The 23,591-nt window shown below is 44.6% G+C and overlaps 1 protein-coding gene and 2 long non-coding RNA genes across 3 annotated transcripts in view; 1 reads left to right on the top strand and 2 right to left on the bottom strand.

The window, feature by feature from the left end:
• Positions 1 to 329: 329 nt before the first annotated feature.
• LOC138672045 (uncharacterized) lies at positions 330 to 2,232 on the bottom strand. Its single transcript, XR_011319547.1, has 3 exons — positions 2,118 to 2,232; positions 875 to 925; positions 330 to 468 (listed from the first exon to the last, which is right to left on the bottom strand). It is a non-coding gene; the product is annotated as an uncharacterized lncRNA (long non-coding RNA).
• A 1,304-nt stretch (positions 2,233 to 3,536) lies between these two features.
• Positions 3,537 to 4,344, top strand: LOC138672044 (uncharacterized). The gene is made up of 3 exons (XR_011319546.1): positions 3,537 to 3,656; positions 3,752 to 3,802; positions 4,206 to 4,344. It is a non-coding gene; the product is annotated as an uncharacterized lncRNA (long non-coding RNA).
• A 12,298-nt stretch (positions 4,345 to 16,642) lies between these two features.
• The window catches only part of PDIK1L (PDLIM1 interacting kinase 1 like), a 36,009-nt gene continuing 29,060 nt past the window's right edge, over positions 16,643 to 23,591 (bottom strand). The window contains exon 4 of the mRNA XM_069756458.1: positions 16,643 to 19,122. Within this exon, the coding sequence (XP_069612559.1) occupies positions 18,388 to 19,122 (735 nt within the window). The 3' untranslated portion in view covers positions 16,643 to 18,387. The remainder of the gene's footprint in view (positions 19,123 to 23,591) is intronic.

Genomic DNA, 23,591 nt, shown 5'->3' with positions numbered 1-23,591 from the left:
CTGGGATCCTTGAAAAAATTCTGTAGGATCCAGTCCCTTTAGGAACAGGAACCCAACTGATACGTGGGAGAGGTGCTGCCATTTTGTATCTGTAGGTTTCCTGTTCCTAATGGGCGGATCCCCTTTCTGTCTCTCATGGTGCTGTCATGGGAGTTCGAATAAATGTACCGCTTTTTCCCCGGCGCCGATGTGTCATGCTGATGACATACGGATGTCATCCACGTGTGTAGTATCCAGAAGAAAGATGGGCACACTGTAGAATCCAATGAGGGAGGTGCTGGCTGGACATCCAACGTCAAATATACAAGAAAAACAGCCGCACTCAAGTCTTAATTTCAATGCAGAAGGAAATTTTTTGCTTTTATTCAAGTGTATATGCACCACCAGATAATTTTTGAGGAAAAGTAGTAAATGATAGCGGACAACGAGGTGACGTTTCGACCAGGTGCAGTCTTTCTCAAAACCTCACTGTAAAGATAAATGAGATACATAAGTGTGCTGTACAAATATACATGTAAAAAGAAGAAGAAAACTACAATACATACAGATAAAAACCAATACCCTGTACAAAACTGTAAAACATACAAGATTATAAAGCTACAAAAATCTACATAAACATATATACAAAATTACATGCATATATGCATATATACACATACACGCTAATAAGTATACAGCTAGCAGTACATAGACTACGCACTCAATTATGTCCCAGGGCCAGAAATTGTAGCGTATAAAGGGCTAGGTAGCAGTCCTCTGGGAATGTGTTACATGAAAGGACTATTCAAGAACATAGCATCAAAAGAACATTGCTGTATTGAAATATACCCACAGAGATGTAGTTAGCATTGTACAAGACGCCATATAAACTAACCTTAAGTAGGAGGAGTGGTTTAGGAAGAAACAGAATGAGAGTCCCCAAGGACTAAAAAGAAGCAGAAAGGACATGGTTAAATATGGTGAACTGAAGACCAGGATGAAGCAAAAGAGATTCCAGCATAATGTAAGCACAGTATTTACCAGCTCCAGGTAGAGTTCAAGAGTAAGATGTCAGTCACATTGGTGGTGCAGTGGCTCGTGTGAGCGCTGTCGGCGCTATAAGTACACCGCAGTAGCGGTTACATCCGGTATCTGCTTGTATGAGAACGAGGTCTGGCCCGCAGAGACCGGCGCCTGCGCAGTAGAGGACGGGTCTAGAGCCAAGTATCGCAGCTGTGGACAAAGTGTGGAAGCGCCGGAGCGTGCGCAGTTTGCTACAACCGAATCGCGCCTGCGCAGGGGGAACGAGGTCTGGCCCGCAGAGCGATGTGCGAGCCAGACCGGCGCCTGCGCAGTAGAGGACGGGTCTAGAGCCAAGTATCGCAGATGAGTAGTGCTTAAAGCGAACCGCGCCTGCGCTGGGGGAACTCTGTTAGTGGTGATGAGGAAGTTGTGGAGCTGTGCGCTGAGCACAGAGTAAACTCTATGTGTAAGAGGGATCCCCCCTGAATAAAAATAGCGTCAATAAGGAGGCTAGAGTGCCAAGCGCTGAGCAGGATAAAACAGAGGATATAAGTAAAAGCAGAGCAGGCAGGAGCACAGGAAGAGGGAAAATAATATTAAAACGCCCCAGGAAATAAAGCCACAGGTATACAAGAAACTGTACCACAGTCTGGGACCAAAGGTATATCCCTGTAGGAAAAATTGTTAAGACAATGGCATAAAGTATATAACATACGAATGTATACTGTGCAGAGGTCTGGAGAGAAATAAAAATAAAAATAAAAAAATGAAACAAATGGAAAAATAAAAGATAAAACAAAAAATAATAATAATAAAACAAAAAAATGGAAAAAATGAAAGAAATGAAAGAAATGAAAAAAATGAAAAAATTTTATTTTAAAAAAATAAAAAAAGGAAGGAGAAAAAAAGGGGGGAAGAAAGAATTTTTAGGGAAAAATTGAAAAAACTAAAATGAAAAAATACAGGAACAAGAGTAACATTTGAAAAATATGTATATAAAAATAAAAAAAGGGAAAACAAAAAAAGGGGGGGGGGGGGGGGGGAAAGGAAAAAAGGTAAAAGAAAAAAGAAAAAAAGGAAAAGAAAAAGAACCAGCAAAATAATGGTAAACTTACCACGAGTGGCAGACTGTAGCGAAAAAATAAAGGGATTTTCTGTGCTTCCTACCTAAGAAGTCTAGAAAAAGAGGAAGGAAGAGGCAAAGAGTGGTTAGGAAGGCGGTCTTGATACAGTGACATGTAAGGAGTACAGTATACAATAATCACTATACACTCTGACCATATAACTTTATTCTAAAGGGTGAAGTCCAATTCCCTATTGAGGCCTTTCGGGGCCAAAGTCTGTAATGTGTAGATCCAGAACGATTCTCGTTCCTTGAGGAGTTTTATGTGGTCACCGCCCCGTCTCGGTCGTTCCACTTTTTCAATTACCTGATACCGGAGTTGCGACACGGAATGGTTGGCTGAGACAAAGTGATGGGGGAGTGGAAGCCAGGTTTTCTTGAGTCTAATGGTAGACTTGTGGCTTGAAATTCTGTCACGCACATGCTGTACGGTTTCTCCCACATACACAAGACCACAGGGACACTTGATTAGGTATACAACAAAGTTAGTTTCACAGGTGTAAAATCCTTTGATGTTAAACCTCTTACCCGTGTGTGGATGTGTAAATTCACTTGATTTGATTACATTGGCGCAACAAGCGCAACCTAGACAGGGGAATGTACCCGTCCTTTGGGTTCCAAGGAATTGTTGTCTTGGTTGTTTAGCAAGGCTACCGATGTCGGCCTTGACCAAGCTGTCCCTAAAGTTCTTGGGTCTGCGTTTGCACATCAGTGCTGGGGCTTGGAAGGCAACTACCTGTGGGTAGGCCTCGTTGAGTAGCGGCCAGTGCTTATTAATGGTCTTATAAATCAGCGGCATCGTGGGTTGGTGGGTATGTATAAACGGAATTCGTTCCTGTTTAGGGGATCGGGGTCTAGAGGGGAGATACTCAAGGGCCCTAGTTCTTTCTTTTTGGAGGATCTTATCAGGGTAATTCCTATCCCTGAATTTTTGTACCATGTCGTCTAATCGTGACTCCGTTAGGTTAGTGTTTGACACAATGTTAGTAACCCTGCGAAATTGGGAATATGGAAGGCTCTCACGTGTAGATTTAGGATGGCAACTTGAAAACAGGAGCAGGTTGTTAGAATCAGTAGGTTTTGTGTAAATGTCGGTATCCAGGCCCCCCTGGCTATTCTTGATGACCAAGGTGTCCAAGAACGGAATCGTTTTTATATCACAGTTGGGTGTAAACTGTAATTCGGGTCTGACCCCATTGATCTGTGATACGAAGAGGACAAAGGTGTCCGCTGGTCCGTCCCATAGACAAAAAACATCATCTATGTACCGGAGCCAACATTTCGAGTGTGACTTAAAGAGGGCATCGCACGCTCCGGCGCTTCCACACTTTGTCCACAGCTGCGATACTTGGCTCTAGACCCGTCCTCTACTGCGCAGGCGCCGGTCTCTGCGGGCCAGACCTCGTTCTCATACAAGCAGATACCGGATGTAACCGCTACTGCGGTGTACTTATAGCGCCAACAGCGCTCACACGAGCCACTGCACCACCAATGTGACGGACATCTTACTCTTGAACTCTACCTGGAGCTGGTAAATACTGTGCTTACATTATGCTGGAATCTCTTTTGCTTCATCCTGGTCTTCAGTTCACCATATTTAACCATGTCCTTTCTGCTTCTTTTTAGTCCTTGGGGACTCTCATTCTGTTTCTTCCTAAACCACTCCTCCTACTTAAGGTTAGTTTATATGGCGTCTTGTACAATGCTAACTACATCTCTGTGGGTATATTTCAATACAGCAATGTTCTTTTGATGCTATGTTCTTGAATAGTCCTTTCATGTAACACATTCCCAGAGGACTGCTACCTAGCCCTTTATACGCTACAATTTCTGGCCCTGGGACATAATTGAGTCGGTAGTCTATGTACTGCTAGCTGTATACTTATTAGCGTGTATGTGTATATACGCATATATGCATGTAATTTTGTATATATGTATATGTAGATTTTTGTAGCTTTATAATCTTGTATGTTTTACAGTTTTGTACAGGGTATTGGTTTTTATCTGTATGTATAGTAGTTTTCTTCTTTTTACATGTATATTTGTACAGCACACTTATGTATCGCATTTATCTTTACAGTGAGGTTTTGAGAAAGACCGTACCTGGTCGAAACGTCACCTCGTTGTCCGCTATCATTTACTACTTTTCCTCAAAAATTATCTGGTGGTGCATATACACTTGAATAAAAGCAAAAAATTTCCTTCTGCATTGAAATTAAGACTTGAGTGCGGCTGTTTTTCTTGTATATTTGTCATCCACGTGTGTGCATGATGTTTTGTGGCCTGTGCTGCGGATAAAAAAAAAACAAAAAAAACACGGACATGTATGCAGGTTTTTCCACACCGACCATGAAAAAAACCTGATGTGGCCCCCACTACTGAATAAAATGGATGGGCGTGTCCGTATTTGCAGTCCTTGAAGAAAAAAAAAAAAAAGGATGTGTAAAGGAGGCCTTAAATACAGTGGGCAGGCAGCCAGCCAGCGTGCCTAGTCACGTTGATAATATGTAAAGAGGGTAGAAAAACCACGATGGGACAGGTAAGGAGAGGTTTGACAGTGTTTCGCTAGCAACAGCTACCTTAGCAGCAGTACTACAGCATTTTGACAAATGTTTTCCATGCTTGAGGAAGATTAAGGGTATGTGCACACGCTGCGGATAATAATATATAATAATAATTTTTATTTATATAGCGCCAACATATTCCGCAGCGCTTTACAAATTATAGAGGGGACTTGTACAGACAATAGACATTACAGCATAACAGAAATACAGTTCAAAACAGATACCAGGAGGAATGAGGGCCCTGCTCGCAAGCTTACAAACTATGAGGAAAAGGGGATTGCGGAATTGGCTGCGGATCCGTAGCAGTTTCCCATGCATTTACAGTACCATGTAAAGCAGTGGTCCCCAATTCCAGGCCTCGAGGGCCGCCAACAGTGCAGGTTTTCAGGATTTCCTTAGTATTGCACAGGGGTTGGAATCATCACCTGTGCAGATGATCACATTACCACCGATGCAATACTAAAGAAATCCTGAAAACCGGCATTGTTGGCGGCCCTCGAGGCCTGGAGTTGGGGACCCCTGATGTAAAGCAATGGGAATTGGAATCCGCAGTGCACATGCTGCGGGAAAAAACGCGCGGAAATGCAGCGGTTTATTTTCCGCAGCATGTCAATTCTTTCTGCGGATTCCACTGCGGATTTGCCCCTGCTCCAATCGAAATCTGCAGGTGAAAACCGCAAAAGAAACCGCGGTAAATCCACAGTAAAAACCGCAGCAGTTTTTCACTGCGGATTTTGCAAATCCGTTGAGGAAAATTCCGCAATGGAATCCGCAGCGTGTGCACTTAGCCTAAGTGGTCCACTTTGATGTGCCCAAGCTACTAAGGCGCCCTGAATACCATTTTGCAATACACTGGAGGCCGGACATGACAGAACTCCCATAGCAAACTGGGCCAACTGTTGCCACTGGCATGATCTACTGATGTGGAAGTCCAATGAATTAGGGATCAAAGTATTAGCCGTAAGAAGGAACAAAATCTAGGTACAATTTAACCTGGCTGTTCAGCCGAAGCATCTCTTTATTGAAGGGTGTCAGCTTGGCGCTATGGCACCTAAAACATCTGTGCCATTATGTCAAATATATTGTAGTGTTACTGCTGTCTGCTAATTGTAGCCCTATTGATAGCACAAGCAGGAGATCTGACAGGGGTCTCCTGGTCACTCATGCCAAAAAGTGTTGTGAAAAAAATGGATGTAGGTTGCATTATTCTGCCATCCCCTCCTGCATTCTGGCGTTATTCCAGGATAATTAGAGGGATTACAGTTGTTACTACCAAGACCTATTCAAATTTCAATCAGATTAAAGCTTTTTTTTTTTCCTCTCCATGTGTAATGAGCTGTGCACTCCTACCCATAGGCTGTAAGATCCTAAAATGGCCACATTTCCTGCTCTCTACTTTTATAGTCTCTATGATAATCCCCTATACTGATTGGCTGTGTGGGACCATGTTAGTTGATAGCTGCAAGGAAATATGGCAAATCGACTGATATGCTTAGCCCAATCTGTGGATGCCGCAATCTTCAGCAATATCAGAAATGGCTCCGGGAATTACGGTATATATTTTTGGCGATATTTACAAATCGTTCAAGTTTAGGAGAACCTTCGAATTTCAGGAGATTTTCTAAATCTGATAAAAAATAAATTGCGGGGTCATTGAATCATTGAGACTAATGTCAGACCCAAAGTTATTTGTACCGCCATTTCAGTTCCTTTATAAGGGGATCTAAAGAACCTTCAGAACAGAGTACATAGGGCTTCAATGGTCAATTCACCCTTGTTCCACCCCTTGAATAAGTAATAGAGAACACAAATAATACATGAAAATTCCCAAATGGCATTTCTCTGAATGACAGTGTTGGTGTGCTTCCTATTTCTATAAGGGTGTGTCCACGTTCAGGATTGCATCAGGATTTGATCAGGATTTGACGCAGGTAAAATCTGCACCAAATCTGCACCTGAGGTCACTGGCAGGTCACCTGCATTTTTCATGCGTTTTTGACGTGTTGCGCATTTGTGTGTGTTTTTGTAAGTTCAATATATACCCCCCCCAAAAAAAAATAGGGTGATGTCATTTCTTGTCCAACCTCTTCATTTACATACTTCATTGAAGAATAATGTTTATACACACAGACAGATGATAGATAACAGATAGATAATAGATACGATAACAAGAAATAAAGGGAACAGCACAGAAATACTCATCTTCGGGTGCAGAGCCCCCAGACAACCAGTCCACCGATCATCCAAGTTTCATAGAAATTAAAAAAAAAAGAGGCAGCACTCCATTATGAGAAAGGTTCATTGTGAGCTGAAACGTTGCCTGAACATGTGGGTAAATTAAACCCTGCACGCTTTTAAATTGGAATAATGGAGTGCTGCCTCTTTTTTTGAATTTCTATAATAGATATGATAGATATTTATCGGTCGTCTATGACAGCACTACAGAGAGGGGATCTGCCCTTCAGGAACAGGAAACCTACATACATAAGGGAGGCACCTCTCCCACGCATCAGTTGGTTTCCTGTTCCTGGAGGACAGGATTCCCTTCAGATACGACTTCATTTCACCTATCAACACCCAGGCCGGCTGTCCAACCCAGGTAGCGAGGGAGTCTCCTACCTCGGGCAGTGCGGGTCCCTGGAAGCGCCACGGTGGGTCCGGGTAGGACTCCACGACAGTGAGCGGTGCAGGGCGGGGTCCGTTCACCTTCCTGGGCCTCGGTCTTCCCCGCCTCTGGTCGTCGTCGGTGCGGTGCAGCGCCCTCTGCGCTCCTTTCGGTTCGAGGGGGGGGGGGGGCGGGACCGGAGCCGGGGGTCGGACGCCGGCTTCTGCCGCGATCGCCGCTGTGCTGCGGCCTCAGGTGGCGGTGGTATGGCGACGGGCAGCTGGGGGGGTCCGGCGGCGCCGTCCCCGGCTTCCGAGCGTGTCCCTGAGCGCACTGCCCGATACCGGAAGTGACGCGCAGGGGGCGGGACCGGGACAGGAAATCAAACGCCGGCTGACTTTTTGCTGAGAACGCCGCTGTCCTGCATGCGGCGGGGGCTTCGGGTGGAGCGATTGGAGACGGAGGGGGGTGGAGCAGGGATCTGCACGTGGGGGGGGGGGGGGGGGTGGATTGGCCACGCACCTGCACATGTTCCGGATCCGGGGGAAGGGCTATTTATAGCCGTACAGAGCGCTGCAGGGCTGCTTCTGAGCCCATCTGCAGCTATGGAGGAGCCGGAAGCTACCGTCGGTCTGCTGGAGTAGGAGCAGGACAGAGCCTCGGAGAGGTCCCATGCGAACCCCCAGCCGAAGATCCGCGGACGCAGTGATCAGCCCAGTCGCAGATCTAAACAGAAGGATCTGGACCAGTAATCCGGTACCTACAGCTACTGCCTGGGTAAGAGATCTTCGTGAACGTACCCTGATGGGGAAAAAATGCGCTGGTAAGGTAAAAAACAAGGAGTGCGCACTATGTGCTTGCCCTTTGCCAGACACCTACCCTAAAAGACTTTGTCAGTCGTGTGTGTGGCAGACGGTAGGGAATAGATTGATGGGAACACTGTATAGCAGTAGCACCGGATAAATTACAGGCGGCCCTGGAAACGGAAGTTCACGACCTGCTCAATAAGAATGTCCTATCAGAGGTTCCGGAAGGAGAACAGGGTAGAGGATTCTACTCTTCTCTATTCCTGATACGTAAACCTGACGGCTCCTTCAGAACAATTAACCTTAGGGCGCTTAACAATTTCCTGACCGTACAATCATTTAAAATGAAGACTATTAACACCGCAATAAAGCTACTGTTTAAAAACTGCTTTATGGTAGTATTGGATTTAAAGGACGCCTATTACCATATCCCCATTTGTGCAGGACACCAACAATTCCTGAGGGTGGCGGTACGGTTGGATGGGGTAGTCAGACACTTCCAGTATAGGGCCCTCCCCTTTGGTATATCGGTCGCCCCTCGGGTGTTTACCAAGTTAATGGCTGAAGTTATGGAACACTTACATGAGTCTGACATTCTAATAATCCCCTACCTGGACGATCTCCTTATCGTAGGTAAAACAGCGGATCACTGTCTGGAACAGTTACATAAAGTAATGTCTGCCCTGGAGCGTCTGGGGTGGTTGCTAAATGTTAAAAAATCATGGTTACAGCCCATGACGGTGCAGCGATTTTTAGGCCTGACCCTGGATTCCCAGGTTCAGGAATGCTGTTTGCCTCACGAGAAAATTGATCGCCTTCACCTTCAGTTGCTAAACGCCTCTAAAAACCCCACCATGTCCCTTAGAACAGGGGTCCCCAACTCCAGTCCTCAAGGCCCACCAACAGGTCATGTTTTCAGGATTTCCTTTGCATTGCACAGGTGATGCAATTATTACCTGGGCAAGACTAAGGAAATCCTGAAAACATGACATGTTGGTGGGCCTTGAGGATTGGAGTTGGGGACCCCTGCCTTAGAAGAGCCATGTCTCTGTTAGGCTCGCTCTCATCCTGTATTCCAGCGGTCCGATGGGCCCAGTTTCATACGAGGATACTTCACGGCGAGGTGCTGTTACAACAAAAAAGGTTAGGGGGGGATGTCTGGAGAGCCTGCTGACCCTATCCCAAGACGCTATTGTATCTCTCAAATGGTGGCTAGACCGAGAGAACCTGTCCACGAGGGTCCCCTGGAAATATAATGTAACTCATATAGTCACTTCAGACGCTAGCCCTTCTGGGTGGGGGGCTCACATGGGGGATATATTGTTCCAGGGGTTTTGGGATCAGTGTCAGATGGAAATGTCCTCCAACCTGAAGGAGTTAACGGCAGTGGAACAGGCAGTTAAAACACTCCTTTTCTATCTACAGGGCCACCACGTGCGGGTATTCTCGGACAATCGGGTCACCGTGGCATATATAAACCACCAAGGCGGGACCCGTTCCAAATCCCTAATGTGCGTAGCAGATCGTCTGTTCCAGCTAGCAGAGCAACATCTTCTCTCATTGACGGCTCTTCACATAAGAGGAGTAGAAAACACTATGGCGGATTTCTTAAGCCGCAACACGTGGAGGCAGGGAGAGTGGTCCCTGAACGGCTCCATCTTCGACCTCATCATGGAAAAGTGGGGTCAACCGGAGGTAGACCTGTTTGCCACAAAAGAAAATAGAAAAGTGACAATTCTGCTTTCTTAACCCCAGAGAAAATCCTCTGTCAGTAGACGCCCTCCTCATAGACTGGAACTTCAGGCTAGCTTACGCCTTTCCTCCCGTCTCTACTTCCTCTGGTGGTGAGGAAAATCAGGAAGGACAAGGCCACAGTGATAGTAATTGCCCCCTTCTGGCCCAGAAGGACGTGGTTTCCATGCCTAAGGGCCATGTCAATATCCGACCCATGGGTCTTACCAGACATCCCGGATCTCCTATCCCAGGGCCGTCTACCATCCTCGGGCGGATGGCCTTCATCTGACGGCGTGGATTTTGAGCGGGCGCTGTTAAAAGATAGGGGGTTCTCTCTGGGCCTCATTATTTTTCTGCTCTTCAGCAGAGTGTTAATCACCACAAAAATTTATGTCAGGATCTGGAAGAGATTTCTTCAGAACTCGGGGGTAATAGCTGGTCAGTCAATACCGATAGACCAGATTTTGGAATTCTTGCAGAAGGGGTTAGATATGGGGTTATCCCCAAACACTCTTAAAGTGCAGGTATCAGCCTTAGGGGCCCTCTTTGGCTGCAACATTGCTGAGAATTACTGGGTCAGCAGATTCATCAGGGCGACAAAACGGTCTAGGCCAATGGTAAAGAATAGGGTCATGCCATGGGACCTGAACCTAGTCCCCCTCAGCCATGACAGAGGCCCCATTTGAGCCAATTTCTTCAGCCTCTATTAAAAATCTCTCTTAAAGTAGCCTTCCTGGTGGCCCCAACATCGGCACGTAGGATAGGCGACATCCAAGCATTATCCAGGGTTCCCCCTTACATGCAGCTTAGGGATGATCGAGTAATATTGTCCCCTGATCTTCCTAAAGTAGTGTCCAGATTCCACAGAACACAGGAAATAGTTCTTCCATCTTTTCTCCCCAATCCTACTAACGATAAGGAATGGAAGCTACACACTTTAGATGTAAAAAGATGTATCCTGGAATATCTAGCAGTAACCGATCCCTGGAAGATAGATAACGCCCTATTCGTGTCCTATCAGGGTAGTAGGAAAGGTCATAGAGCATCAAAATCTACTTTAGCTAGATGGATCAGGGAGGCTCTCTCGCTGGCATACATCTCAAAGGGCAAGCCGGCGCCTGAAGGTCTAAAAGCGCATTCCACTAGAGCTATGGCGGCTTCGTGGGCGGAAAGATTGGAAGTGTCGATCGACCAAATTTGTAAGGCTGCTACTTGGTCTTCTCCAAACACATTCTATAACCACTATAGATTGAACCTGGGTGCCTCTTCTGACCTCTCTTTTGGTGTAAGGGTGCTGCAAGCTGTAGTCCCTCCCTAGTTAGTTACTCTCTGTAATTCTCTCTGTAGTGCTGTCATGGACGACCGATAATAATAATAATCTTTATTTTTATATAGCGCTAACATATTCCGCAGCACTTTACAGTTTGCACACATTATCATCACTGTCCCCGATGGGGCTCACAATCTAGAATCCCTATCAGTATGTCTTTGGAATGTGGGAGGAAACCGGAGTACCCGGAGGAAACCCACGCAAACACGGAGAGAACATACAAACTCTTTGCAGATGTTGTTCTGGGTGGGATTAGAACCCAGGACTCCAGCGCTGCAAGGCTGCTGTGCTATCCACTGAGCCACCGTGCTGCCCCATAAAGTCTTAGTTACTCACCAGTTAACGGTGTTTTTCGGAGTCCATGACAGCACCTGTACATACCTCCCGTCTTGAGTTCTGGGTGTACACCTCTTCCTTTGTTTATATAATTCACGGGTAGTGAATAGTTATTTTATGCTATTAACCTTGGTGGTCCTCTTGTGCTCTGTAAACCAACTGATGCGTGGGAGAGGTGCCGCCGTTATGTATCTGTAGGTTTCCTGTTCCTGAAGGGCAGATCCACTCTCTGCAGTGCTGTCATGGATTCCGAAAAACACTGTTAACCGGTGAGTAACTAATACTATCTATAGATAGCTAGATAGATATATCAATAGATAGATTATAGATAATACCAAGCCCGATGTTTAGTATATTTATGAATCTTTATTCTGTCTTTCACAGAAATCCCAAGTCGCTGATTGATCGCTGCAAAACGGCCACGACTAATCAGCGACGGGCACAGTCCGGCGGTGAAATGGTCGCTCCCTACTCCCCTGCAGTCAGTGCCCCCTCCAGTCAGCGCTCACACAGGGTTAATGGCAGCGTTAACGGACCGCACTATACCGCGGCGTAACGCACTCCGTTAACGCTGCTATTAACCCTGTGTGACCAACTTTTTTACTATTGATGCTGCCTAGCGCAGCATCAATAGTAAAAAGATCTAATGTTAAAAATAATTTTAAAAAATCATTCGTCAGCCCCTGGATCCAGTTGAGGCCTTTCCCGCTCGTCGCGACGCTCCGGTAACCGGTCCATGCATTGCGGTCTCGCGAGATGATGATGTATCGGTCTCGTGAGACGGCTACGTCATCATCTCACGAGACTGCAATGCACTGTTGGGACCGCAGCGTCGTGAGGAGCATCGGTAAACACCACCTGAATACGGGGGCCAACGGAGGGTGAGTATAGAACTATTTTTTATTTTATTTTTTTGTGTAAATCAATTTTTATGAAGTTGCAAAGGAGAACAGTTAAAATCAGATATTCATATACAATTTAAGCACATACAAGAATGTAGGAATAGTACAATATACGGAAGAATTCTTATAATAAAACACTTTATAATTCTTGCATTAACCAACAAGTCTGAATAATTGCATCTTTGAAAGCAAATTGCCTCTGACTAAGTCAGGTCTATTAATTTTGATAATATTCGTTTGTATAATGTGTGTCAGAAGCTCCCACTACCCAACCGACAAATGGCTTGGAGTAGAGCCGAGATGTCAGTTGAGGGTAAGAGTGTCCAAGCTTGCCATAACTCTTAATGATAGGTGGAGAGTCCAAAAAGGCTTAGACAATGCAGAGAGTAGAGGAAAAGAGAGGTGGGGAAAGCGAGAGAGAGAAAAGAAAAAGTGTGGGGGGGGGGGAGAATCCGGTCTTCTGCCTTGACTGATTTGAATCTGTGGTTCTTTATACTAAAGGTGCGTATGTTATATTGGTGTTCACTCTCTATGGGAGTGGTAGGACCCCAAGTGATCTAATTGGGTCAATTAATGTAGCCAGGTATTCAGATCCTCAGTCTCTCTGAAAGCGATCCAAGGAGACCAGGTGTTAAACACTTTGTCTGAAGTTCCAGTATCCTGGCCAATCAACTGTTCCATTCTGTATATGTGATTTAGTTCCATGACAAAATCAACACGTGAGGGGGATATCGATTGCTTCCAGAGGCGGGGGATCAGGTTACGCGCTGCTGTTAGAAAGTGTCGTAGCAGGCTTTTCTTGTATTTTGCGATGGAGAGATCACATGTAGACAACAGGGCCAGTTCCATAGTTGGGTGGACTTTTTGAAGAGATAATTTATTGTAAAGTGCAAAGATGCTCACCCAGAAATTGTGTATGGGCGGGCAGGACCACCAGATATGAGGGTATGTACCCTTGTCCCTCCAGCACCTCCAAGAAGTATGGGGGGTGGTAGGGAACATGAGATGGACACCTGTACCACCTAGTCAGAAGTTTGTAGCTTCTTTCCTGGTAGTCTGAACAAAGTGAAGATCTGAAAGTGAATAGGAGGCATCTGAGGCAGTCCTCCAGAGTTAATTGTTTGTTCAGTTCGTTCTCCCATTTTAAGAAAAACGTAGGAAGACCAAGTGAGATCGTTTGGTGTCCCTGGAATATTTTATATAGCAGTGATATAGTGTGAGTTAAAGGGCCCCCACCCAGGCACGCGGACTCAAAGGGGGTAAGCTGTCTAAAGATGTCAGCCTGTCTAGACAATTCCACGAGATAGCTCTTTATTTGTTCGTAAAAAAAAACCACGAACCCAGTGGCGGTCCTGTTTCGGGGAAGATAGTCCCTAAGGGCTTTACTGAGATTTGATCCACAGTCATGGACCACTGGACAGCTATCTCTATGTTTATGTAGGAAAGTGATACTGTCCTGGCTTGCTGGAAAATCTGGATTATCGAAAATTGGAGTCAGGGAACCTGGTATGGAGGAGAAATTTAATTTTTGAATGCCATATTTAACAAACTGAATTAGGTGTCTGGTAACAAAGGGCAGATCATCTCTCTGAACCTTGCCAGAGCTCTCCCTCCAAAAGGTGTGTTGCCAAGTCCCGAGAGCCTCATCTCCAGGTCAACCCACCTCTTACTCAACCCGTGATGGAACAAGTCTAGAACGCAAGTTCCAAGGGAAGCATAGCTGTAGAGCAAGAAATCTGGGAGGCTCGTCCCCCGGACTGTTTACTTCTGCTCAGGAGATGGTATTTAATTTTTACTTTTTAAACAGGGATATGGTGTCCACATTGCTATATATTGCATGGGCTGTGCTATATACTACGTGGCCGGCCACGACCAATCAGTGATATTGGTGCGGAATTTAACCCCCCACTCACAGCGCGACATACATACAACCATATTCTAGAATACCCAATGCGTTAGAATCGAGCCACCATCTAGTATATAATCGTCCAAGGGTCTGTTTGTCTGTAACGGAAATCCCACGTCGCTGAATGGTTGCGCCAGCGACCAATTAGCGACAGGTGCAGTCAGGCCGTGAATTGGTGAGGGATTTAAACCACGTTTCGCTAATTGCTCACGCCCGGCCGTGACCAATCAGCGATATTGCAGCGGGATTTAAACACCACTTCGTAAATAAAGTGCATACATATTCTAGAATACCCGATGCGTTAGAATTGGGCCACCATCTAGTAGATATAATAGCAAGGCCGATGTTTATGAATGAACGTTTTAAAAAAAAAAAAAAAAAAAAAAAAAAAAAAAAAAAGGGGGGAAAAAAATGGCGTGGGCTCCAGCGCAATTTTCTGCGCTAGCGGGAGAAAGCAGACGGCCGGGGGCCAATATTTGTAGCATGGGAATGGGGTAATACCTATGGTCCCTCCCAGGCTAGGAATATCAGCTCGTAGCTGTCAGTGTAGCTCCCCCCCCCCCCCCCCCAGAAGGAAAAAAAAAAAAAAAAAAAAATAGATGTGGGGTCGCCCTATAATTTATAGCCAGAAAGGCTACACAGACAGCTGTGGGTTGATATTCATAGCCTAGAGAGGGGCCATGGATATTGTCCCCCCCCAGCTACAAATACCAGCCCACAGCCGCCCCAGTAGTGGCGCATCTGTGAGGTGCCCCTCTCTTCCCACTCCCGTGTAGCGGTGGGATATGGGGTAATAAGGGGTTAATGTCACCTTGCTATTGTAAGGTGACATTAAGCCAGGTTAATAATGGAGAGGCGCCAGTAAGACGCTCTATCCATTATTAATCCTAGAGTAGTGAAAGTGTTAAAAAAAAGAAAGACGGCCAGAAAAAAGTATTTTAGTATTCTTAGTTTCACCATACTCTATCGCCTGCAAAAAACATAAAATAAACCGTATACTCCCTGTCTGATGTAGTCCAAATAGTAACGTGTCCAACGACGATCTCCCCTATTGAACAGTGACATCGGGTGAGGTCACTGCTCTATAGGACCTCCAGTGACACTGACAGGAGACAATGGCTCCTGCAGTGTATCACTGAGAGGTTACTCTAGTTCACTGGTCTCACTTTATGGCAATTGCTGCGTGGGAACTTTCACACCGCAATGCCAAAAGTGAGACTAGGGACTATTTTCTCACAGGGGAGTAGGAATACATTGTGGAAGGATACCCTCCATCATTGTATTCCTGGAGAGCGGTCGCATCAGCTGATGCTCTCCATGGGAGACTGTCGTGGGACACTCGTTTTAATTGGATTTCTGCGGATCAGGGAGTATATGGTTTATTATTTTAATATTTTTTACAGGTGACAATGGCTTCGGGGAACAAAGTGACAAGTGATGGTGAGTATGTACTCTGTTTAATGTACTGTATGTCTATGTGTGTTGTATGTATGTACTGTATGTATGTGTTGTATGGTGTATGTTGTATGGTGCATGTCCTTGAATGTCGTCGCATGGTGCCGCATGTCATCGCATGTTGCATATCAGCTGTTTGAGAGAACCAGACTAGTGAGCGGAGATAAGTCCCGGTCACGTGCACGGCAGTTCTCTCGATAACATAAGTTATCGTGAGAACTGCAGTGGACGAGGGACTTCCGGCGGCGGGACAGGTGAGCCGGCAGACATGCGTAGTAAGCTGCTTGTACTCAGTTTCTACGTATGTGACTAATCATTAGATGCAATTTTATCGCATCTAATTATAATCTATGGTAAATATACAGCGTGGCGACAGAGCTTTGCCGCTTTGTAAACAAACATGCTGTGTTCTGAAAAGACGCGCCGCATGTCCATTTACGCCAGTCTGCCGCCTCCGTGTTGTACCGCATAGTGGAGAAGGGATTTCATGAAATCCCCTCCACTATGCTGTAACATCTGGATGCTGCGGCTCTACGCAGCGTTCCCTGAACGTGGAAACATACCCTAACACAAGCTGTTGAGCAGAATCATCAACAGGTTCCCAGTGCAAAGCAGGAAATAATGAACTAGGTTGTCAAGAGATATAAGTTCTATTTGCTGTATGGTGAAAAACAACTTCAGCTTATCTCAGTACAAAGTCTGCATAATCATGCTTGAGTAAGAACTAAAACGGCGTTATCCCGCCAATTTTTGAAACTGTCATTTTTCGTACTTTTTTTTTTCCTTTAAAAAGATAAAGCTACACTCAACTCAGTCATTTTAAGATGTATCTTTTCTCTAGTCTTTGTAGCCATACAGAATCACAACTTGATTTGTTTTACCATTTATTAACAGAAAAAAAATTCACAATAAAATTGTTTTCCTTCAAAGTTTTAAAATAAATTTGAAAGTTTAAACAATAATAACAAAAAAAAAAAAAAAATTAGTCACAGAAAATACGTTGATTAATAGTTTAAAACTGCTCAAACCCACTATGTGAGAATAATCATAATCTGGGAGGTAGGATGTCATTTCTTTCCATGCAAACCATTATTATTTGGGAAATGAGCTTTGAAGGCCAGCGGTGCAACAATTACTGCTCAAAGCAGGGATGAGGATGAGTGCTAAAGTGTATCAAAGGGTTCAATCATCTGTCTGAAGCAGCCTCCAAAACATTAATTTAGTATGAAAAGGTTTCATAATTACATTGTGTAACCTAAATATAAGAAAAAAACCTGTCTTTGCCATAACACAGGGCCCCTACACATCAATTCCATAATTCTATCACAAATAAGGATCATAAATTATCAGTTGCTCACAAGGTTAGGTGGTCAATCAAAGTAAGCCATAATTAAAAAACTGCCGGCAACAATCGCATGTGACACCAAACAACAAGTATCTTCTGTATCAATAAATACACATTCAGAGTGATTCATGCAATCTGGCACTCCACTCACACAGCAGCAGGTAGCAAATACATTCTTTGGGAGGTTTAGTAATCCCAATGGAATGTGCAATGGTAATGTTAAAATTCCCTCTTTCCTCATAGTTGTCCAATATCCAATATTTTTCAAGAACTCCTAAACTAAGAAAATGGTTGAGCTACCTAGCAATAAAAGCAAAATATTTAGGACAGATTCCGTAATGTCGCAACACGCAAAGAAGGGAAGTAACCGGTTATTTTGTCTTATTTCCAGCACCCTTGTATTCAGGGTTACCAGTCTGCAAACAGCCACAACCTATCACAAATTCAAAATGCAGCAGCCATTGTGTATACAAAAAAATTGCAGAGAAGGACTTTAGAAGCAGTATCGGGCCACCTCAGCTTCTTTAGTGCACCCCACCGACTACAAGAATTGAAGAGGTTGTCCAAGAAGTGGACAACTCCTTCCCAAGTGCTGTACTCCCTAGTCTAAAAATAAAAAAAAAAAAAAAAAAACCAGATACTCGCCTCGCGCATCAGCAACATTATATGACTTTGCTACACCACATGAATGATAAGTTAATCAGAAGCCGCTAATGGACTGCTTTAACTCACACTTCCACCGGACATCTGATTAAAGTGTGAAAAGTGAAGCCCTCCCATTAGTGGGCACTGATTGTTATGCCACAAGAGTGCCAGAACAAGTGCTGACATTACTGGAACAGTGCCTATGAGGGAGGCGAGTATTAGCTTCTTCTTATTTTACTCAGGAGTAGTGGACAATCCCCTTAATGAGATAAAAAAAAAAAACCTTTTCTTATTGCCTTGTAATACATAAACTCTTTAAATTGCCTTCTCACCAGATCTCTGGAATCTCCCTCTTAAGGAAAAACAGAAAAAGGTTTTCCTTTGATTTAAAAAGTGTATATTACAAGGCTTCTTGATAAGGTCTTTCAATGTTTGCAAAAATCAAAAAAAATTGTATGTGCTCATTAAGGCAGGAAATAATATATTGAAAAGAGGTAAAACAAGAGTGAATCAAACAACATTACAGCTTTTATCGGTCTATGGGTATAAGTAATGTATAAGGGTCAGTACGCCTGCAATGCAATTAAACATACCTAGAAATTTACATTTCAAAATGCTCTGCAAGCTCTAAAAGTCACGTTTCCCATGTATAGTCTCTGAAAGCAATCTGAATGAGGCGAAGTTCAAGCTGAAAGGCATCTGGGCGCTCCTGAGGGTTAGCGGACAGCATCTGCTCAAGCAGCTGTTTCATACGTCGATTCATTGACTTTTTCTTCAAGGGAATAGTGAGTTCCATTTTAGGGTTTTCCAGCAATGCCTCCCCAACAGGAACAACTTGGGCACCTCTCTGCACATAGCCACCAAGAAGCCTTTTTTTGGTGTGAGTATCCAAAATAGTTATACGCTCTAGCATGGCCCAAAGAATTATTCCAAGTGCAAAAATGTCTGCTTTTGCGGTATAATGACCCTCCCATACCTCAGGAGCCATGTAAAAATCAGTACCACAAGCTGTGGATAAAAAGCTCTTGTTGACACTTGCTGGTTCTTCTGGATTCAGCCCTGAACTGGAGCATACTTTGCTTAATCCAAAATCAGCTACCTTCAAAGTAGGCTCGTCAATACCATCCCGGGCTTTGCAGACAAGAATGTTGTCAGGTTTTAGATCGCGATGTATGATCTGATTCTTGTGTAGGAATGCAAGTGCACTACTTAGTTGAAGCATGAAGCTGGTGTTTGTGCGACGACTTGGCCTTCGAGTTAAGATGTATTCATTCATATCCCCTCCATCACAGAAGTCCATTACAAACCAAAGGCAGTAAGTGCTGCGTGGGTCAAATGCAATTTCACCTTTCAAAGAAGTTTCTACCAACTAAGAAAAGAAAATCAAAATTCAGAAAAAAGTTATTATAATAAGAAAGGAAAAACAAAGAAACAAAGAGCAACAGTTTTCCAAGCTCTAAAATGTGTGTGTTTACAGTGAATATTTACACTTTTTAGCTTACCACCATTGAGGCACAGCTGTAATGTATGACAACAGTTTATCTACAAAGTTACTACAGGGAGTAGTCTGATACACATCTCTTGTCTATTTATTAGGGTACTAGCTATTGAACCCGTTCTATGCCCGGATGGCGAGCATTTATATTGGTATATGGTCTCCATCCTGGTATGTGTTGCTTCCATCCTGCACCCTAATATTGTCATGTGCTGCTACCATCTTGCGCCCCCATCCTGCGCCCCCATCCTGTCATGTGCTGCTCCCATCCGGCGCCACCGTTCTGTAATTTGCTGCTCCCATCCATATGCCCCATACGCTGCTCCATAAAGGTTGATGGCCCCCATAAGATGCTCCATAGTATATGCCTCATATGCTGCTCCATTATGGTTGATGGCCCCCATAAGATGCTCCATAGTATATGCCCCATATGCTGCTCCATTATGGTAATGGGCCCCATAAGATGCTCCATAGTATTATATGCCCCGTATGCTGCTGCGATATATAAAACAAAAATAACATACTCACTTATTGTCGCTGGGAGCCGAGTGCTGGGGGGCCTGAGCAGGCGGGGACACCGGCGCGCTGTGGGGGTCAGGTGCCGGAGTCGCCGCTAGCTCAGGCCCCCCGACACTTGCTATATTCATTTGTCCCGTTCCAGCGCTGCGTGCCGCTCCATTTTCCAGGTTCTCTGGCTGTGACTGTTCAGTCAGAGGGCGGCGCGCATTAAGCGCGTAATCGCGCCCTCTGAACTGAACGTCACAGGCAGAGGACCCGGAAGATGGAGCGGCACGCAGTGCTGGAACGGGACAAATGAATATAGCAAGTGTCAGGGGCTATACTCACCCTCCTGGCACGTCCCTGCTTCTCCGTTGGAGATCGCGGTGTGCGTTCAGTGCTTACGCATACCGCGATCTCCTGGGCTGCGTCACTGTGGGGTCCAGACTGCGCCGGCGCTTGCGCAGTCAAAGGCTTCGGACAGAGTGACGCTCCCAGCGTTCTATTATAGATGTGCACACGATGCAGGTTTAGTGCAGTTCTGCAGCGTTTTTTTCTGCAGCAGAAACGCTGCAGAACTGCAGTGATTACAGTACAATGTAAATCAATGTGACAAAAAAAAGCTGTGCGCATGGTGCAGAAAAATCTGCGCAGAAATGCTGTAGATTTCAAAGAAGTGCATGTCACTTATGTGCAGTTCTGCAGCGTTTCTGCACCCTTCCATTAATAGAAATCTGCAGTGGTAAAATCTGCACAAAATCAGCATCAATTCCGCACAAAAAAAATACGCATCAAAAACGCACCTGCGGATTCTGCCAGGAGATGCAGATTTAGTGCAGAAAATTCTGCACCACATTTCCTACGTGTGCACATAGCCTTAAGGATCTGCCTCCTCAGGCTGGCTAATGCACATATACACAGATCTATTACATTGTTAATTGAAGTACCGTATATACTGGAGTATAAGCCGAGAATTTCAGCCCATTTCTTTAGGCTGAAATTGCCCCTCTCTGCTTATACTCGAGTCATACCCAGGGGTCTGCAGGGGAGGTGGGTCAGTAGCTGTGTAATCATACTCACCTGCTCCTGGCGCGGTCCCTGGTTCCCCGGCAGCTTCTTCCTGTAGTGAGCGGTCACATGGTACCGCTCATTACAGTAATGAATACGGGGAAGACGCGGCAGCGGCTGGTGGCGGTGGAACGGGGAGCAGGTGAGTACAGCAAGTGCCGGGGGCGTGACCGATGAGGAGAGTATGTGATTTTTTTTTTTATGGCGAGTATGTGATTTGATTTCTTTTTTTTATCGCAGCAACAGCATATGGGGCAAATATCTACATGGAGCATAATCAGTGTTTGTGCAGCTTTATATGGGGCAAATATCTTTATGGAGCATCTTATCGGGCCATAATCCGCATTTGTGCAGCATTATATGGGGCATATTTTAATATGGAGCATCTTATGGGGCTCCTAATTCAATAAGGATATTCAAAAACACTTAACCTACTGATGTCTCAATTACCGCATATACTCGAGTATAAGCCGAGAATTTCAGCCCATTTTTGGGGCTTAAAGTCCCCCTCTCGGCTTATACTCGAGTCATACCCAGGGGTCGGCAGGGGAGGAGGAGCGGGGGGCCGTCTAATTATACTCACCTGCTCCTGGCACGGTCCCTGCACGTCTTTTCCCCCGGCAGCTTCTTCCTGTACTGAGCGGTCACATGGTGCCGCTCATTACAGTAATGAATATGCGGCTCCACCTCCCATAAGTCTTCTGCAGTAATGCTCAGGTTAGAGGGCGCGGTGACGTGGTTAGTGCACGCCTCTGCCTGAACGTCAGTGCTGATCGGCGCCGGAACAAAGTCAGGTGAATATTGAAAGTGCCGGGGGCCTAAGCAACGGAGAGGTGAGTATGTGATTTTTTTTTTTTATCGCAGCAACAGCAAATGGGGCAAGTGTCTGTATGGAGCATCTTCTGGGGCCATAATCAACGTTTGTACAGCACTATATGGGGCAAGTGTCTTTATGGAGCATCTTATGGGGCCATTATTAACCATTATGCAGGATTATATGGGGCATATTTTAATATGGAGCATCTTATGGGGCCATCATGAACTTTATGGAGCATTATATGGGGCTTCTGATTCAATATGGATATTCAAAAACACTTAACCTACTGATGTCTCAATTAATTTTACTTTTATTGGTAACTATTTTTACTTTTGACATTTACCGGTAGCTGCTGCATTTCTCACCCTAGGCTTATACTCGAGTCATTAAGTTTTCCCAGGTTTTTTTGTGGCAAAATTAAGGGGGGGGGGGGGGGGGGCGGGGGAGGATCAGCATATACTCGAGTATATATGGTAAATGGATTTACAGTAAAGGTTTCTTAGGCCTCTTTCACACTTCCGTCCTTGAGCTCCCGTCACAATCCGTCGATTTTTGAAAAAACAGGATCCAGCAAATTTTTCTGCTGCATCCTGTTTTTTCCCCATAGACTTGTATTAGTGACAGATTGTGACAGATGGCCATCCATTGTGCACTGGATCCGTCGGAGAACTGCTGTCCGTCGGGCAGAGAAAACGTTCAGAGGAACTTTTGTTTTTCTTTTTCTTCAAGCCTATGGGTGCAAGATCCATCGCCGGCTGAAAAGCAGGAATCCAGCGACAGGTTCAGTCTTTTGAATCTGAGCATGCGTGGAACAATTTCCCGTGAGGGAAATTCTCTTGTTACTAATGATGCTGTGACCACTACGTCAGAGGTCATTGCACGCAAGGCATTACTGGGAACGCTAACTGCCACGAGCATCGTAACGCTGCACAAGACGCCGGAAGTTAAGAATATTGCGATTTTTAAAAAAATTATTTTTAAACTTGGGTTGTGTTGTTTATGCGTTAGACGCATACACAACAGGTGCACAAAGCCTCGATGGGTCCGTCAGAAAAACGGGCCCAGTGCACCCTTTTTTTTTTTTTTTTACAATCTGCACAGAATCCGTCATTTCAACGGATCATGTGCAGATTGTAAAAAAACGGAAGTGTGAAAGAGGCGTTAATCACCAGGGAACGATAGTTATCACGGAACTGCCACACATATTGAAGGGAAAGAGCTTTAGTAAGGTGGGAATTGAAGGGTCACTTTAAATATCATACCAGCTGTATTTTGCATTTAAATATTAGAGGCTTCGTGCAATCAAGTTTGGACACTTACGGTAATAGTCGGTTTCATATAAACACTTTAGAACATAAATTAGTCCATTCAACCAAAATACTGAGCTTGGAAAATTTAGTGTAGATAATGGTGAAGCATATGATAACTGAGCACTCACTTCAGAATCTAGTCAAAAGCAATAACCATTTGTACCTTTTTTTTTTTAGAAAAAAATAAAATAAATAATAGTGTAACAGTTTACCTGTTAAGCAAAAATTTATTTTTGCTGAAATTACCAAAGTGAGACCTTCATCAGATTTCAGTACAGAAGATGCATACTTTTTTTTTTTTTAAATAGATTTTGGATCTGATAAGGCTGGTAAACTGACTTTGAAAATCGACCAAAGAAAAACTGAAAGAATTACGCAGCCAATCTCAAGCGTCATCTACCTAACCTGACTCACAGCTCTACAACGTACCTCTTCACTGTTGCTGCCAAGACCTCACACGGCTTAGCGCAAGCAGTCACCATCAGCGTGGCTGGACATAGATTACAGTTGGGACACTGTTTTCTTTATAATATCAGGATTGTACAGTCAAGCTGACATGGATTTTCAAATTACACTAGACTCAGGTTTAAAAGATCTATTTAACAGTGCATGCAGTGTACAGTGCAATTTAATATTCAGGCTTGCAGTAA

The sequence above is a fragment of the Ranitomeya imitator genome, chromosome 3, assembly GCF_032444005.1.
Source record: "Ranitomeya imitator isolate aRanImi1 chromosome 3, aRanImi1.pri, whole genome shotgun sequence".
Taxonomy (NCBI): Eukaryota; Metazoa; Chordata; class Amphibia; order Anura; family Dendrobatidae; genus Ranitomeya; species Ranitomeya imitator.
This window is presented reverse-complemented; position numbering and strand designations above follow the sequence as displayed.